We start from the raw sequence: 16,465 nt of genomic DNA, 5'->3' as shown, positions 1-16,465 counted from the left end.
GGACACTTTATTGACACTTTATTGACACTATGGACACTTTATGGACACGACAGCTGTCTGCTGTTTTGCACATACAATCACTTGCACTAGATGTGCTCCCTCATTCACTGCTGCTCATTATTATCCACTTCCTATTATTTTCATTATTATTATTATTATTATTATTGTTATTGTTATTTATCGCCGTCTCTTGTATTTTTGTACTTATTTGCATGACTAGTTATTTAAGTTTTTTTTAAGTTTAATTTTGAAATCTTTAATCTGACTCTTTCTCCTTAACTGCTGTAACACTGGAATCTTTAATCTGACTCTTTCTCCTTAACTGCTGTAACACTGGAATTTCTCAATTATGGGATCAATAAAGGTGTATCTTATCTTATCTTATCTTATCTTATACAAACCAACCCAGTCTGTTTGACTCTGCGAAAACATTCCAAGCTGAACACTGGTTCTGACTTTCACCTTCAAGGGAGAAGAAACAGAGGAGTTGGAGGATGTGAGCTGCAGACAAAGAGACTTAGGCAGATACTGAGGTTACAGAGGGAGGAGGAGGCATGGGTGTTTTTCTAAGCCTGGCATGCGAGACTCAGGCATGCTATGAAAACACTGGCAAGGAGAGAGAGAAAATAAAGAGAGGAAGCAGACAGGAAAAGGGGAAAGGAATATATTCAGTGAAGTTATGAAAATAGACTGTCTGGTTGGTATCTGAAGGTCTGACTGAGCTGGACAGGGTTCCATGCAAGCAAGCTACCAAGCTTTGTACTAAAACCTGTCAGCAGTTACTGCCCCCTATCTGTAAGAGTAATTATTTTTCTTTTCTATGTGATCACACCTCTCTGTTGTCCTAGGAAATTCCTGTTCCTTTTCACTCCTTATTTGTCTCTCCATGGGGTCAGTTTAAGGTCCATTACCAAATCCTATAGTATTCTCTGCTAGGGCCTCCGTTTTGCTTATGACATGCGGTTCCCCGACTCAAAGCATCTGACACCAACCGCTACGCTTTCCTCTGCCTGGCAGTCACTGTTGGATGTGTCAAGGGCCTCTAGTTTCGCAGACCGGGCGAGACGGAGGCGCAGCACACCTGCGCTCTCTCGTGATGATGATGATCTCGTGCGCGCACGCTCTCTCTTTCTCTCTCGCAGTCTCACTCTGTTTCTTTTCTTTTGACTTTTCTAAGATGACAGATGCTAAATATATACTCCCTATCTGATGCTGTGGCTGTTTGTGGTTGGCTGAGAGGGATGTGAATTCAGTAGTTTGCAGCAAATAAGTACAAAAATACAAGAGACGGCGATAAATAACAATAACAATAATAATAATAATAATGATAATAATGAAAATAATAGGAAGTGGATAATAATGAGCAGCAGTGAATGAGGGAGCACATCTAGTGCAAGTGATTGTATGTGCAAAACAGCAGACAGCTGTCGTGTCCATAGTGTCAATAAAGTGTCAATAAAGTGTCCATTGTGCAGTCTACTGTGAGCAGTGCTGGTTATGTAGGCTGACAGCAGCAGGCAGGAAGAACCTGCGATAGCGTTCCTTCACACACTTNCTATTGAAGAACAGATTCAGATCATTCACCCACTTCTGGTTGCCTCTTGCCTGGGAGTCTGGTTGTTTGTGTCCTGAGATGGTTTTCAGACCTCTCCAGACTCCGCTGACGTCGCTCTGCTGCAGCTGTTCCTCCATCTTCTTTTTATATCCTTCCTTTCCCCGCCTGATGTTTCTCCGTAGCTCCTTCTGCACGTCCTTCAGCTCCTCCTTGTTTCCAGAGTTAAAAGCTCTCCGCTTCTCCTTCAGGAGAGCTTTTAACTCTGGAGTAATCCAGGGTTTGGTGTTGGAGAAGCAGCGTACAGTCCTGGTGGGTACTGTGTTTTCCACACAGAAGTTTATGTAGTCCGTAATGCATGATGTCATTATTAGGGTTCATGTGTTTATTCATCTTCTTACATGCATGTGTCTTTTGTGGGGTTCTGTCAGACTGACTTTAAAATAGGTCGAACCGCTACACAGTGACTCCAGGGCTGCGGGCATATGCCCTGTGTGCCCTTACAGTATGGATTACTGCAAAGGCACTGAGAAAATTCATGGCTTCAGTGGCCAGAAATTGTAACATGCAGTTAAACATCTCTTCAGCAGCTCTTCATTGATACATTTATGGCTTATTTATAGCTTGGTATTATCAGGAAAACTGAATTGTAAAAGACTGAGTCCATCAACAAGTCAGTCCTTCCTGAAGGAAGTCAAGAATTGTTGAGGTAGAGAAGTTTTAACACCACCTACTGATAGGTGACTGAACTACATGTGACAATAGGACAAGATAAACTTTAGGAAATTAGGATTTACACAAAAGACACACTCATATCGACAGACACACACACACACACACACACACACAAGTCAATGTGCATTACAAATGAAACTCATCTGACTTTTGCTTTACTGTTGTTTTGTCACTGTTTTGTTTTCGTCAGAAAATTGGCTGTGACAGCATCATCGGCTCTTCAGCTAAAGAGGACCGCTGTGGTGTTTGCAATGGAGATGCACGCTCCTGTAAGATAGTGAGGGGAGACTTCAACCACACCAAAGGAATGGGTGAGTGTGTGGGTTTTAGTATCCATCTCGTCAGCTCTGTGTATGTGCTAAGTGTGCAGCTGAATGCCGCTTCCTGTAAAACTTCAGATATCCGATTCTTGCATTCACTACTGCTGATATGATCTGTTTTTGTTTTTTTTTGTTTTTTTATTCCATTTTGTTGAAGCAATTTCCATTACTGTATTTGTTTTCAATAAGTATCAACTGATTCTGATAATATTAGGTGTCATGGTCTAAATTCACTTTCCACCCTGACACTGTTAATATTTTAACAATGGAATTGTCAAATTTCAAGAGGCTAGCATAATATGATCTCTGTCAATTTCTGCCTAAAAACATCATGTTGGCCTTGTTGGCATGTCCAACACATTCTGACTCCGTCCTTGACCTCATATTGATGTTTTGGTCATGGACTTTCCACGTCCACATTCAACATGCAGGTACCCTGGGTGCATTGGTTGTTGACAGTCTGAGACACTGTGTCAAATTCTCTTCTTTCAAGATACACTTCAGTTTTCACAGGAAATTTTACATTTACATACAGTCTCTTTCAAAATAAACACACTATGTTGGTACAACACCATAAATTGACTTTATTTTTCCTTCAACAACAAACACACATGGTTGGGTTTAGGCAACAAAGACACGTGGTTAGGTTTAGGAAAAAAGAATAGGGTTTGGCTCTAGAATCTTACGGGATGCGAACACTGCTCTCTGGGGTGAAAGTCGGTGTTTGTTGAACCCATACACCACCCCAACCACCTGCCCCACTTGGACTTTCAATTATCATTACAATTGCAGTCTTGTGTATTGGTTCTGAAAGTGTGCACAGGGACTGGTGTGGTCTAACTGACCCTTCCTAAGTCCCACCCCTTTTCACTTTGTTCTCCAATAACATTTGAGCAGCCTTGGAACGTTCCCCTTTCCTGTTAAAGCCTACTTAAATATGCTCTGCGCTAGCCTTGTCTTTATTGAAAAGAAAACCAAATTTTGAAGATCGTTAAAATATTTGGCTGGGGGATTGTTAGAATCTTCACAGACACATTACTTTACATATAGTCACACCTTAAGTTAGTTAATGTAAGCAAGATGTTAGCTTGCTAGCTAAATAATGATGGTATATATGTTGTATACATATTTATATATGATAGTATATGCATGTGACAATAATAATTATGTGTATGATAATAGTAGAAGTATGACTAATAAAAATAGCAGTCATAGTAGGCATCACGCAAAACCGAGGCAGCAGCGCATCCGTGACTCATGATGCGGGCACATCCGAAATCTGAGGGAACCTGCAAGACAGTAGAGCACAAAGGCTTTGGAGAAGCTGAGTTAGTGAAATGCAGTAACACATTGTGTGTTAGCAAATAAAGAGAGAGAGAGAGAGAGAGACAGAGAGAGAGAGAAGGAGAGAAAGGGTTCAGTGCATCATAGGAAGTCGTCCTGCAGAAGATGTGTATATCCAACAGAAGAGGAGCCTGATAGCTAATAGCTCTAGCTCCTGTTCTACTTTTGAAAACTTTAGGAACCACAAACCTGCATTCTCAGAGTACAGTGATCTGGTAAGATAATAGGGTACTACAGTATGAGCTTTCTAAGATTTGATGGAGCCTGACCATTTAGAGCTTTGTAAGTAAAAAAATAAAATAAAATCAATTCAATTCTGGATTTTACAGGGAGCCAGTGCAGAGAAACTAAAACAGGATCTCTTTTATAGTTCTGGTCGGTATGCATGCTGCAGCATTCTGGATCAGCTACAGAGTCTTTAGAGACTTGTTGGACAATAAGGAATTGCAACTTGACAATAAGGAATTGCAATAATCCACAAAGAAATAAACAAACAAATGCATGGACTGTTTTTTTCTGCATCTTTTTGACAGGATATGCCTAGTTTATTAAACAGTTCTTTAAGTTTGTTAAATATGGGAGTTACAGGACACATGTTGATCAAAGATTACTCAGACATTTCTTGAGACGGTGCTGGAGGCCAGAGCAATACCATCTAGAGCAACTATTTTTTTTAGATAGAGAGTTTCTGAGGTGTTGGGGGCCTAGAACAATTACTTCATTTCTGTCTGATTTTAATAAAAGGAAATTGCAGCTCATCCAGGTCATGTCCTTAAGATGTGTTTGAAGGTCAGTTAACTGATCAGTTTCCTTTGGCTTGATTGGTAGATATAATTGTACCCTTTATCGTCTGCATAACAGTGAAAATTTACAGAGCTTTCTCCCCATCTCTGTGGTAACTTTAAAGAGATTTGGAAAAGGACAGATAGGTTGGTTGCAGTTATATTTTCAAGATCCAGGCTAACATCCCATTGTTCATATTATTATGTTAATCAAAGTTGATTGACAGTTATCTTCATCTTCTACTTCTCTCTTTTTTGTTGAGGCAGGAGGCCTCGATTCACATTGTTATGCCTTGTTCATAAAAGTTAATATCGTGGGGCGTCGGTGGCTTAGTGGACAGAGCAGGTGCCCCATGTACAAGGCTGTTGCCGCAGCGGCCTGGGTTCGATTCCAGCTTGTGGCCCTTTGCTGCATGTCATTCCCTCTCTCTCTCTCTCCCCCCTTCACACTTAGCTTTCCTATCAATTAAAGGCAGAAATGCCCCAAAAAATATCTAAAAAAAATAAATAAATAAATAAAAGTTAATATTGTGTGTATATCCTTGCATGTCCAATCTAGCCAGAAACTAAGGGGGGAGGGACAATTAAAGTTGCCAGTAAGCAATCTAATTTAATATTAATTTCTCCATCCACATTTTTGTCAAGTTAGGAATTGTCTTTATACTATAACTAGGCCAGGGTTTCCCACACATTTATTTATCTTTTTTATTTGTGGTGGCCCGTCACTCTATCAACATGTGGTGCGGGGTGTCGGTGGCTTAGTGGTAGAGCAGGCGCCCCATGTACAAGGCAGCTGGGGTGTCGGTGGCTTAGTGGTAGAGCAGGCGCCCCATGTACAAGGCTGTTGCCGCAGCGGCCCGGGTTAGAGTCCAGCCTGTGGCCCTTTGCTGCATGTCATCCCCCCTCTCTCTCCCCCTTTCACACTTAACTGTCCTGTCCATTAAAGGCAAAAAATATCTTTAAAAAAAAAAAAAAAAAACAGGTGGTGCCATAAATTGATTTTCTATTTTTGGAGGTGGCTCATTCATTAGGAGCCCTTTTGGGATATATATACTGTTTGGTTATTCATTACACTACACTCTTACCACACTCTAAACACAGATAGGGCAGCATAATATCAGGCACAGGGAAAGTAAAACTTCTTCAGCAACTGTTCCTCTCATACATTGAGCCAATCAACTCTGATCGGAGAGGGGACACAAAGGACTCTAGTTTCCCGGCGCGGCGCAGGGTGGCGCAGGGTGGCAAACCCCGCGCAGAGCTAGTTTCGAGCAGCATAACCCGAGGCGCGCTCAGTTTGGTAGTTTGGCAGACCGAGGTGCGCTGAGATGGGTGTGGCGATGCAGCGGGGGGAAGTGTCGACAGATCCAGCTTGGAGCAGTGACAGTTTCGTGCCAAAAGGCTTCGCCGAAGGTGCACTAAAAGCTCGCCAGCTGAAACCAGGTCTACTGTCAACGCAGGCGGAGCGCAGCCGGTGTAAGCCGAAGTTTGGCTGACCGGTGGACAGTGCGCACATGTCACCAAAACCTCACAGGCAGTTTTCCAGAATGTCAGGCACATTAACGATGCAATAAATACCCACAAAAACCACTATTCAATGCAACTATCTGCAATCAGCACATAAATGTATCTCTATATCGACTGTCCCGTCACATCTGATGTCAGATCAAAGGGGATTGGCACCATTTGGCACGTTTGGCATGCGTAATGGAAACCCAACCTGATTTGATTAACACAGCTGCAAACTAATGAGTTCACATCCCTATCAGCCAACCACAAACAGCCACAGCATCAGATAGGGAGTATATATTTAGCATCTGCCATCTTAGAAAAGTCAAAAGAAAAGAAACAGAGTGAGACTGTGAGAGAGAAAGAGAAAGCACGCGTGCACGAGAGAAACGCAACATTGATTTACAATTGTGGTGACCTCCTCCCAGGCTACCTTTGCATCATCAGGCCTGTGGAGGTCTGCTCGCAGTTCCGTATATTTGGACACTGCAAGCTTGGACCTCCCGGACCAAAACATCAGTTTCCTCCTGGGAGAAGTTTGGCTGTCTGACGTGCTGCTCTCTTCTGCCATGGCAAATTGAATAAACTCTCATTACACCTTCGCGTGGCGCATTTAAGGGCGAGGAGAGGGGCTCATTTCATTGGTGTGATGTGAATGGGCTGTGTAAAACCCACTCCACGCCTTCTCTCCTCCCTCTTTCCGACTTGCGCAGGTGGGACGGACGGAGGTGGAAAAGAGGAGTAGCTGCGCCAGCGCGCACGGTGTGCCAAACTTGCAAAATCCGCCTGGCCACACCCAGTTGGCGAAGCGCAGGTGCGCTGCGCCCCCGCCTCGCCCGATCTGTGAAACTAGAGCCCAGAGTGATAGAGAGGGCCACAGACACATAAAAAAGGAAAGTTTGATACTTAAAAAACAAAAAAAAAATTGGTGGAATAAAAATAGCAATGGGTGCTTGTACATCTGTGTGCACACATGCATGCTCATGCTGGTGTGGTTCACGGGGCACATGACCTCTCTTCCTTTCCTTATCTTGTCCTCCAGTCACTACTAGGCAGTGTAAAAGGATATCTACCTGTGTGATGGCTAAACCCAGAGCTGTCCCCAAGTGTTTCTCATGTAAGATGCATGCACTGGCTGTGTGTGTGGGTGTGTGTGTTATCTGCATTTCTTGGAGTGTTTTACTGTAGGTGGATGAGAGAGGCAGTTATCTGTGGGCCGCACTGTGTCTGTAGTCTAAATCAGAACAAAACAAAAAAAAGTTTGGTTACATTTACATAACCGGCTGTTTGACCCTGTTACCACATAACCCAGGTATACCAGGGACACATTCTTTTCATGCAAGCTGTTTCCTTCTCCTTGTTACTCCTCGCCCAACTAAATGAAAACATTTAGTAAAGACTAGTCTACTAGTCTACAAAAAGGAAAATACTCAGAAAACAGTCAATTGATTAGCACAATTTATTGTTTAGTATTTGAAACATTGTCCCAAAAAGATTTGTGCATTAAAAGCCCTTTGAAGCCTTTAATCACAATCTTCAACAACCATGTCAGATTTTAAATGCCACTGAAGTACAAGACACTTTGCGCCGAATGTGAAATATGAAAGTTAAGCACTAAAATAACATCTCATGTAAATAAATTGCCTCTGAAATGTGGGGCACATTGAACCTTGCAGATTATCTGACAAAAAATGATAGCCATTCCCTTTAAAGTTGATAAAACAACATCTAAATTATAGCTGCTGCGCAGCAATGGTCGGGGCCAGGCAATTTTAGGCAAAATTAGGCAATTCTGAGCAACAAGCAGAGTGTAGGAAGATGAAAAAAAGGTGGCATTCTAAGCATAAGAGATTATGCTCTATCTCATTGAGCTAATTAGCAAGAGACAGCTCTGCGGTATATATGCTTAAAACTTCTTCTAGCTCATTATAGGAATTCTACAGCTGCAATGATTAGTCAGTAAATCAGTAAGTCAAACACATAATTAATCCACAACTATTTCAAGATGGATTGATTGTTTCAGGCATCAGTGTTGGAGTTACCTTCGCAGATTTGAGGATATCCTCCTCAAATCTTGCTTTATCATGATTTTGGACCTTTAGTCAGACAAAGTGAGACGTTTGTGGATGCCAGATTGGAACTGGGGAAAGGTAATATGAATTTTACATAATTTTATCGACAAACATTTTAACATAGAAAATAACTGGAATGAATGATATATATATATATAATAATGAAATGATTCATAGCAGAGATAGGCCTATTTGTAAAATTGTGAGTGCACCATTACAGCTTCATTTTAAAAGGAAATCAACATTACCTTTCAGCAGCAAAACTGCACAAATAAAATAAAATTAGGCTAAGCAGAAAAAAAACACTACCATTATTAGCAATTATGAACAAACTGGCCTGATCTAGCTTAAAGCTAAACATTATCCATGGTGACAAAGATGAAAACATTTTTTAAAATGTAAAAGTAGCTATTGGATAGACTCTGCATATTGACTGATAGCTAAGCCAAATAAACAGGGAAAAGAGACAAGGGATAACAGGGAAAAGTGTTGATAAAGAGTATTTGTCTCTCCGCGAAAGTGCCTGGATCATAATTATTTTAACCTTAGTAGTCTCTAATCCACATAGTATGATGCCTGAACATAGGACTTTCACATTAGAATGTCCATTCTGCTTCACATTAGAATGTCCATTCTGCCTTAGCTGAGGCTTGAACTCACAACTTCTGAGACTGAGGTCTTGTCTTCTATCTCACTGAGCTAACTGGCAAATGACAGTTCATGTGTGGCTTCACAAATTGACTAAGCCAAGCATCAAGGTGCCAGACAGTAGCCATCCATGCCATGGAAAAGCAAATTTCAAAGTGAAAGGCTGCATCCCAAGTCTCTTAAAATTACTGCTAACCACCTTATCTAGCCACCTGTTTAGTCCCTCCCACTTAGGAAAACATTTAAGGAGTCAGGAATTAGGAGTGAGGATTGCTGATTTGAGACATGAGACGGCCTTACTCTGAAGCGTCACGTAAAGCAACGTCCTTTTCTGATGACGGCGGGACCTATGGGCGGCACAGCTGGATCTGCTGCATAACGGAACCAGCGTTTGGCGCACATCCCAAGTCACATTATATTCGCTGATCAAAGTCCCCCCCCCACAGTTTGCCTCACAGGGCTTTACAGCATACGACATCCCTCTGTCCTTAGGACCCTCACAGCTGATCAGGAAAAACTCTGCAAAAAAGACCCTTTAACGGGGAAAAAACGGTAGAAACCTCAGGAAGAGCAACTGAGGAGGGATCCCTCTTCCAGGCAGGAGACAGACGTGCAATAGATGTCGTACAGAACAGATCAACATGATAAATTAACAGTAATCCGTATGACACAATGAGACAGAAAGAGAGACAGAGAGAGATGCAGGACAGATGGTAATGACAGTAGCTTACAACAACATTGATGAAAGTAATAATATTAATTAATATTAATATTAATAGGCTAATTAATATTACCTACAAGCTATTAAACATTCCACTCACATGACACGCAGGACAATTAATGATGGGCAAATGTGTTTGTGTGTGTGTGTGTGTGTGTGTGTGTGTGTGTGTGTTCGTGTGTGTGTGTGCCTGGTGTTATATCAACACGTGTGGTTCTGGACATGAGCAGCTGCACATTTAACAGCCACACATCACCGACAGTCCGCTGAACAACGCAACGGATTGCAAATGAAATAAACTTAATTACAACATGACAGTCTTGCACGAAATATCATTAACGTTACTCTTTGTAGCAGTGGCAGCTCCTGCCAAATTTCTCAGGGGGGGCAACTGTTGTGATGATGGCTGAGGTGACCCGTTCAATGGGTAAATTTGAATTAATTTGGCTCTGCAATGACTGAACAATCCACTGTGGTCATCAACAGACTAATTTTCATCAGTTTGCCCACACAAATACCTTTGAATGTAAACAGAGACCTGTTTTACCATTAATCAAATAAAATTGAGTAAGGTATTCACTGAGTCACTGTCAGTCTTAATCAGAAAACAACAAACAAAAATGGAAATTAATTTTGTGATCTGATTAAAGAAATAAATGCAGGCATACCCTACAATGTAATACAATGCACATCACATAGTATCACTGCTCTTTGACCTGACCTGAACATTTTTTGTTATTGTTTTTCAGTTTCAGTTATATATTGGGGGGACATTTTGGGCATTGGGGGGACACATGTCCCCCTCAATGTATATGGTGACTACTGCCCTGTTATGCATGCATAATTAGGCCTCAGTTGTCTGGGTGCGCAAAGGTAAAGTGGCTGGTCTTGTCATACAAAGTTTGATGGAGTGTCAACTGGACAATATGGAGATATTTGCATCTTGAAAGCCATACTACAAATGTGGATAGACAGGGAGAAACACACGCAAACCTAAGACGTGGTAAGATACGATATTCCTCACTATATGAAGTGACTGATTACAAGAACTGTATAATGGATTGGAAAGAAATTCGCCAGGTTTTCATTTTGTAGACAATTGATCTGTATGTATAGCATGATGGGATGACAGCACAATGATGTGTGTGGTATCACATGAAAGCTCTGCTCCTGCTTTCATGTGATATGTGTGGCATTTCTGTGCGACCCTGCGTTCGCGAGTAATCCATCCAAGAGTAATATGTGTGCAAAGCTGTATGAAAGCTCTGTTATACATAATTTTAGTGTAACTTTATCATTTTTTTTTCGCTGTGAAAACACTGGACTAACGACAAGTGTCCGACAAAGCTGCAGTAATGCAGTTTCACGTGATATGCATGGCTTCTCGCTAAGGGTCGCGGAGAAAATCCATAGAGAGGAACGAACAGGTGTGAATTTGGGCACACTGTGTGTCGTTCCTTTTTAACCTATATGGTTAAAAAACCTCTTGGATCAGCTGGAAACGTTAGCCATGTTGATCTTGGATGTGACCGCTGCGCAGTGGCGCTGCCTCATGTGATGTCGGAATAATCGGAAAAATGAGTTTCCGACCGTAAAGCAATAATTCAGTGGAAATGGTTGACGACGTGTTTTTTAAACATTTTGAGTGATAAGATACAACACATCTTCTTTGTAATGTCCATGATGTCTCCACATTACCACCTAAACGCTCATGAACACACAATGAAGTAAGAACGACTTCCCGACATGGGAAATCGGACCATCCGAGGAGCACATGAATGATACTTGGTGGTTTATGTATGACGAAAACACGTTGGGGCAAGCCCTCCCGGAACCCATAGAGATTGCATTGGAGTGCCTGCATTTAGAAAAAAAAGCATTTTACATGGAAGTCTATGAGAGTGAGTCGGGGCGATTTCCAGCCAGGCTGATATCGCCCCAAAGGGCCGGAACGTGACTTCACACTGCATCTGATTGGATATTCAGAGGCAGGACGAGCTGTTTCAAGTGAAAATGATCAGAATAATTAATATATTGTGTGTATATATGACAATAATGATGATGATAATCATACATTTATTATCATCTTTCTTTTCTTTTGTGGCTCGAGGAGGGGCGGCACCCTATTGCCGTCTATTGGCCAGCTGCCCCTGCTTTGTAGTCACGTAGGCATGTGAATTACAGCGTTTCATTGCAAATAATGCATGTAACGGGTACACTTGCGCTGTTTCTCCGCCATCTTGTTCAAATGAGCCAGATGTAGGGTTGCGCTGTTTCTCCGCCATCTTGTTCAAATGAGCCAGATGTAGGGGGTGGGTATTTATACGTCAGAGCCTCAAGCTGAAAAAGACTTCCTGTTAGGAACCTCTCGTGTTTCCTTAATCATTGCACCTAAAAGATCCCTCCTAAATCTAACTCTGACTCCTTACTGGCAGGAATAAGAGACATGAGACGGCCTTAAAGATGGCGGACCTTGAACGACTTCCGGTTCAAGTCAAGAGTTAGGAGTTAGCAGTATACAATTAAGAGACTTGGGATGCAGCCACAGTTCCAAAGCTGTAGCACATATGGTTGATTTGTTATGCATTTTCAAAGTTTTGAAGTTTAGAGGCTTGCTGTAGCGCCACCATCAGGACTATTGTCTTGTGTTTCCAGTTGAGGACATCTGGCATGGGACTGGACCTTTATGAAAAGTTTGGGTAGATTTCTCATATGGAAATGTTGCACGAGCTGAGGCTTGAACTCACAATCTTTAACACCAAGAACCACCCTCTATCTCACTGAGCTAACTGGCAAATGGAAATGTCACATGTAGCTTCACAAATTGACTAAGCCAGTCACCCGTGTGCAAGACAGCAGCTGTTAGTGTGTAAAGGCAGATTTCAAACGGCTGTCAAAAATTCAGAAAATACACAAATTGCATCTAGACAGCATAGAGATGTTGGTAATTTGTTTTTAACAATGATTTATTGGCTCCATAAGTGAAAAACTGAGGTTTAAAAATACCATTTTTGCATTGACTCCAATTGTTCGCATGAAAGCTAAATTCAAAATGCTGTAAAAAATTCAGTTTTTGAGTTAAAATTCTAATATTTTCCAAACATCATCTGCCATGACTCCAAAATTTTGACATTTTTTTTTAATGAACATTGAAAATGTATTTAGCAAGAATTTGCAAGAATATGTTTACAATACCGTTTACAGTCAAACATTAAGTCAAACATCATTTTCGATAAATCAAAAATCTGTGTGGATCGTTCGTGTAGGACAGTCTGAAGATGCTCTGTAGCAAGTTTGGTGTCAATTGAGCAAAAATTGTGGGAGGAGATAGGTTTAATAAGTTTTACAGTTTTTTAAAAAAAACAGAGTTAACTGACTTCATAATTTGCAATAGGTTTAAATGTACAAAAGTTTCTTCAGTATTAGGGCTACATTTTGGTGAAAGTTGCAAATCTGTAGCACATATGGTTGATTTGTTGTGAATTTTCAAACTTTTGAACTTTAGAGGCTTGCTGTAGCGCCACCATCAGGACTATTGGCCTGTTTTTGCAGCTGAGGCAATCTGGCATGCACCTTTGTGCAAAGTTTGGTGATTTTTCGCGCATGGGAAGTAGGATTTCCTCAGAAGAAGAAGAAGAAGAAGAAGAAGATGCAGGATAACAATAGGGTCCTGGCAGCTTAGGCTGCCCGGCCCCTAATTATAATTACATTTCAGCTGAAATGAGAGGCATTTTGCGCCGTGCAGTATGAATGTAAACCCTGCACATTATCTGACAAAAACTCACTTAATGTTGACAAATAATACAATATATCAAAAAAAAGATAAATTGCTGCTGAATTGCGAAGTGCTATGCACCATTCAATATGAATGTGAAATTAAACAAATAAAACATCTAAAATAAATAAATTTCTGCAGAATTGTGAGATATGGACCCCATTTGATTTAAATGTAAACCTGACACATTAACCAACAAAAGGTCACATAAAATTAATCAATTAAAACAAGATCTAAAATGAACACATTTCTGCTGAATTGTGAGGCTCTCTGCACTATCCAAGGTAAACCTGGCACACTGACCTCTAAAAAATGACAAAACTCACTTAAAAAAATATAACAGCATGTGACATTGACAATTTGCCACTGAAATGCGTGGTACTTTGCATCATTATTCTGACACAACCTACATGCTACCTTGTTTTCAGTTTCTAGGTCAAAGTACCGCTAAACTGCACTGGTGTTGTGGGAGGACATCTTTTCAGTTTCCCACTGTGCTGTTTTAAAACTCCAGTCTACTCGAGCATTATCATGGGGAGGGGGACTGCTGTCTGACAGTTCTGTAGCCCCCACTAGTGGCGGGTGGCTGCATGACAGTTAAGCAGCCTTGTACATGAATAAAACACTAATTGGTTTAACCGACTAATACTTCTGGTGCCAACTAGCAAGAGGGCAGACATTTAATCATTTAGACCACTTATCACGCACATCCCTAGTGTCAAAACTACAGACTGAGACTGATTAGTCATACCTCTACTATTTTTATACACATATGATTATTATTGTCACATACATATACTATCATATGTTAATATATACTAACAACATATGCTACTACAATTACTGTTATTATTATTATAATATTATTACTAAAATTAATGTTGTTGTAAGTTATTATCATTGCTGTCTGCCCTGCATCTCTCTCTGTCTCTCTCTGTCTCAATTTCACGCTCTTTGTCTCTCATTATGTATCATTTTGTCATATGGATTATTATGTTGATCTGCTCTGTACGACTTGTATTGCATGTCTGTCTATCCTGGAAGAGGGTTCCCTCCACAGTGTCTCTTCCTGAGGTTTCTACCATTTTTTTCCCATCAAAGGGTTTTTCGGGGGGAGTTTTGCCTTATCCGCTATGAGGGTTCATAGGACAGAGGGGTGTCATATGCTCTAAACCCCTTTGAGGCAAATTGTGATTTGTGATATTGGGCTTTATAAATAAAATTGAATTGAATTGAATTGAATTGAATTGAATTGAGAACCGTCACCTTATCGTGGTGGAGGAATTTGAGTGCCCTAATGACCCTAGGAGCTGTGTTGTCGGGGGCATTTCGCCCCTGGTAGGGTTTCCCATGGCAGATTGGTTTTGGGCGAAGGGTCAGACGAAGAACGGTTCAAAACACCCTTCATGATGGAAAATAACAAGAGTTGGCGTACCCGGCCCAGAGGGTTACCGGGGCCCCGCCCTGGAGCCAGGCCTGGGGCTGGGGCCCGTTGGCGAGTGCCTAGTGGCCGGGCCTTCGCCCATGGGGTCTGGCCGGGCCCAGCCCAAACCAGCTACATGGGCTCGTCCCCCTGCAGGCCCACCACCCACAGAGGGATCCAGAAGGGTTTGGTGCAGTGTGGATCGGGCAGCAGACCAAGGCGGGGGCCTTGGTGGTCTGATCCTCGGCTACGGAAGTTGGCTCTTGGGACATGGAATGTCACCTCTCTGGCGGGGAAGGAGCCGGAGCTTGTGGAAGAGGTTGAGCGCTACCGGCTAGATATAGTCGGCCTCACCTTGACACATAGTTCCGGCTCTGGAACCCAAGTCCTTGAGAGGGGTTGGACTCCCTCCTTTGCTGGAGTTGCTCCAGGTGAGAGGCGGAGGGCCGGGGTGGGCTTTCTGATAGCCCCCAGACTCTCTGCCTGTACGTTGGGGTTCACCCCAGTGGACGAAAGGGTTGCGTCCCTGCGCCTTCGGGTCGGGGAACGGGTCCTGACTGTTGTCTGCGCTTATGCGCCGAACAGCAGTTCAGAGTACCCGCCCTTTCTGAAGTCCCTGGGACAGGTGCTGGACAGTGCCCCGACCGGGGACTCCATTGTCCTGCTGGGGGACTTCAACGCTCACGTGGGTAATGACAGCAGGACCTGGAGGGGCGTGATTGGGAGGAACGGCCTGCCCGATCTGAACCCGAGTGGTGTGCAGTTATTGGACTTCTGTGTGGGTCGCAGTTTGGCCATAACTAACACCATGTTCGAGCAAAAGGATGTCCATCGGTGCACATGGCACTAGGACAGCCTAGGTCGCAGGTCAATGATTGACTTTGTAGTCGTATCATTTGACCTGCGACCATATGTTCTGGACACTCGGGTGAAGAGAGGAGCAGAGCTGTCAACTGATCACCACCTGGTGGTGAGTTGGATCAGGTGGCAGGGGAGGACGCCGCGCAGACCTGGCAGGCCCAAACGAGCAGTGACGGTCTGCTGGGAACGCCTGGCGGAAGAACCTTTCAAGATGATCTTCAACTCCCACCTCCGGGAGAGCTTTGACCGCGTCCCGAGGGCAGAGGGGGACATTGAGTCCGAATGGGCCTTGTTCCGCTCTGCCATTGTCAAGGCAGCTGTTGCGAGCTGTGGCCGCAAGGCCGCGGGGGCCAGTCAGGCTGAAGAAGGAGGCCTACAGGGCATGGTTGGTCTGTGGGTCTCCAGAAGCAGCTGACGGGTGGGGCGTCAGCAGTGATGCGGGCGCTTAACCGGTCCGTTGTGGTGAAAAGGGAGCTTAGCCAGAAAGCGAAGCTCTCAATTTACCGGTTGATCTACGTTCCAACCCTCACCTATGGTCACGAGCTCTGGGTAGTGACCGAAAGAACAAGATTGCGAGTACAAGCGGCCGAAATGAGTTTCCTCCGCAGGGTGGCTGGGCTCAGCCTTAGAGATAGGTTGAGGAGCTCAGACATCCGGGAGGGACTCGGAGTAGAGCCGCTGCTCCTCCACATCGAGAGGAGCCAGCTGAGGTGGTTCGGGCAT

The 16,465-nt window shown here is 43.0% G+C and overlaps 1 protein-coding gene across 1 annotated transcript in view; it reads left to right on the top strand.

Annotated features, from left to right (window-relative positions):
* The window catches only part of adamts17 (ADAM metallopeptidase with thrombospondin type 1 motif, 17), a 487,878-nt gene that overhangs the window by 370,559 nt on the left and 100,854 nt on the right, over positions 1 to 16,465 (top strand). Inside the window, exon 15 of the mRNA XM_050041105.1 lies at positions 2,478 to 2,598. Within this exon, the coding sequence (XP_049897062.1) occupies positions 2,478 to 2,598 (121 nt within the window). The remainder of the gene's footprint in view (positions 1 to 2,477; positions 2,599 to 16,465) is intronic.

This window comes from Epinephelus moara, chromosome 1 (genome assembly GCF_006386435.1).
Source record: "Epinephelus moara isolate mb chromosome 1, YSFRI_EMoa_1.0, whole genome shotgun sequence".
Lineage (NCBI taxonomy): Eukaryota > Metazoa > Chordata > Actinopteri > Perciformes > Serranidae > Epinephelus > Epinephelus moara.
This window is presented reverse-complemented; position numbering and strand designations above follow the sequence as displayed.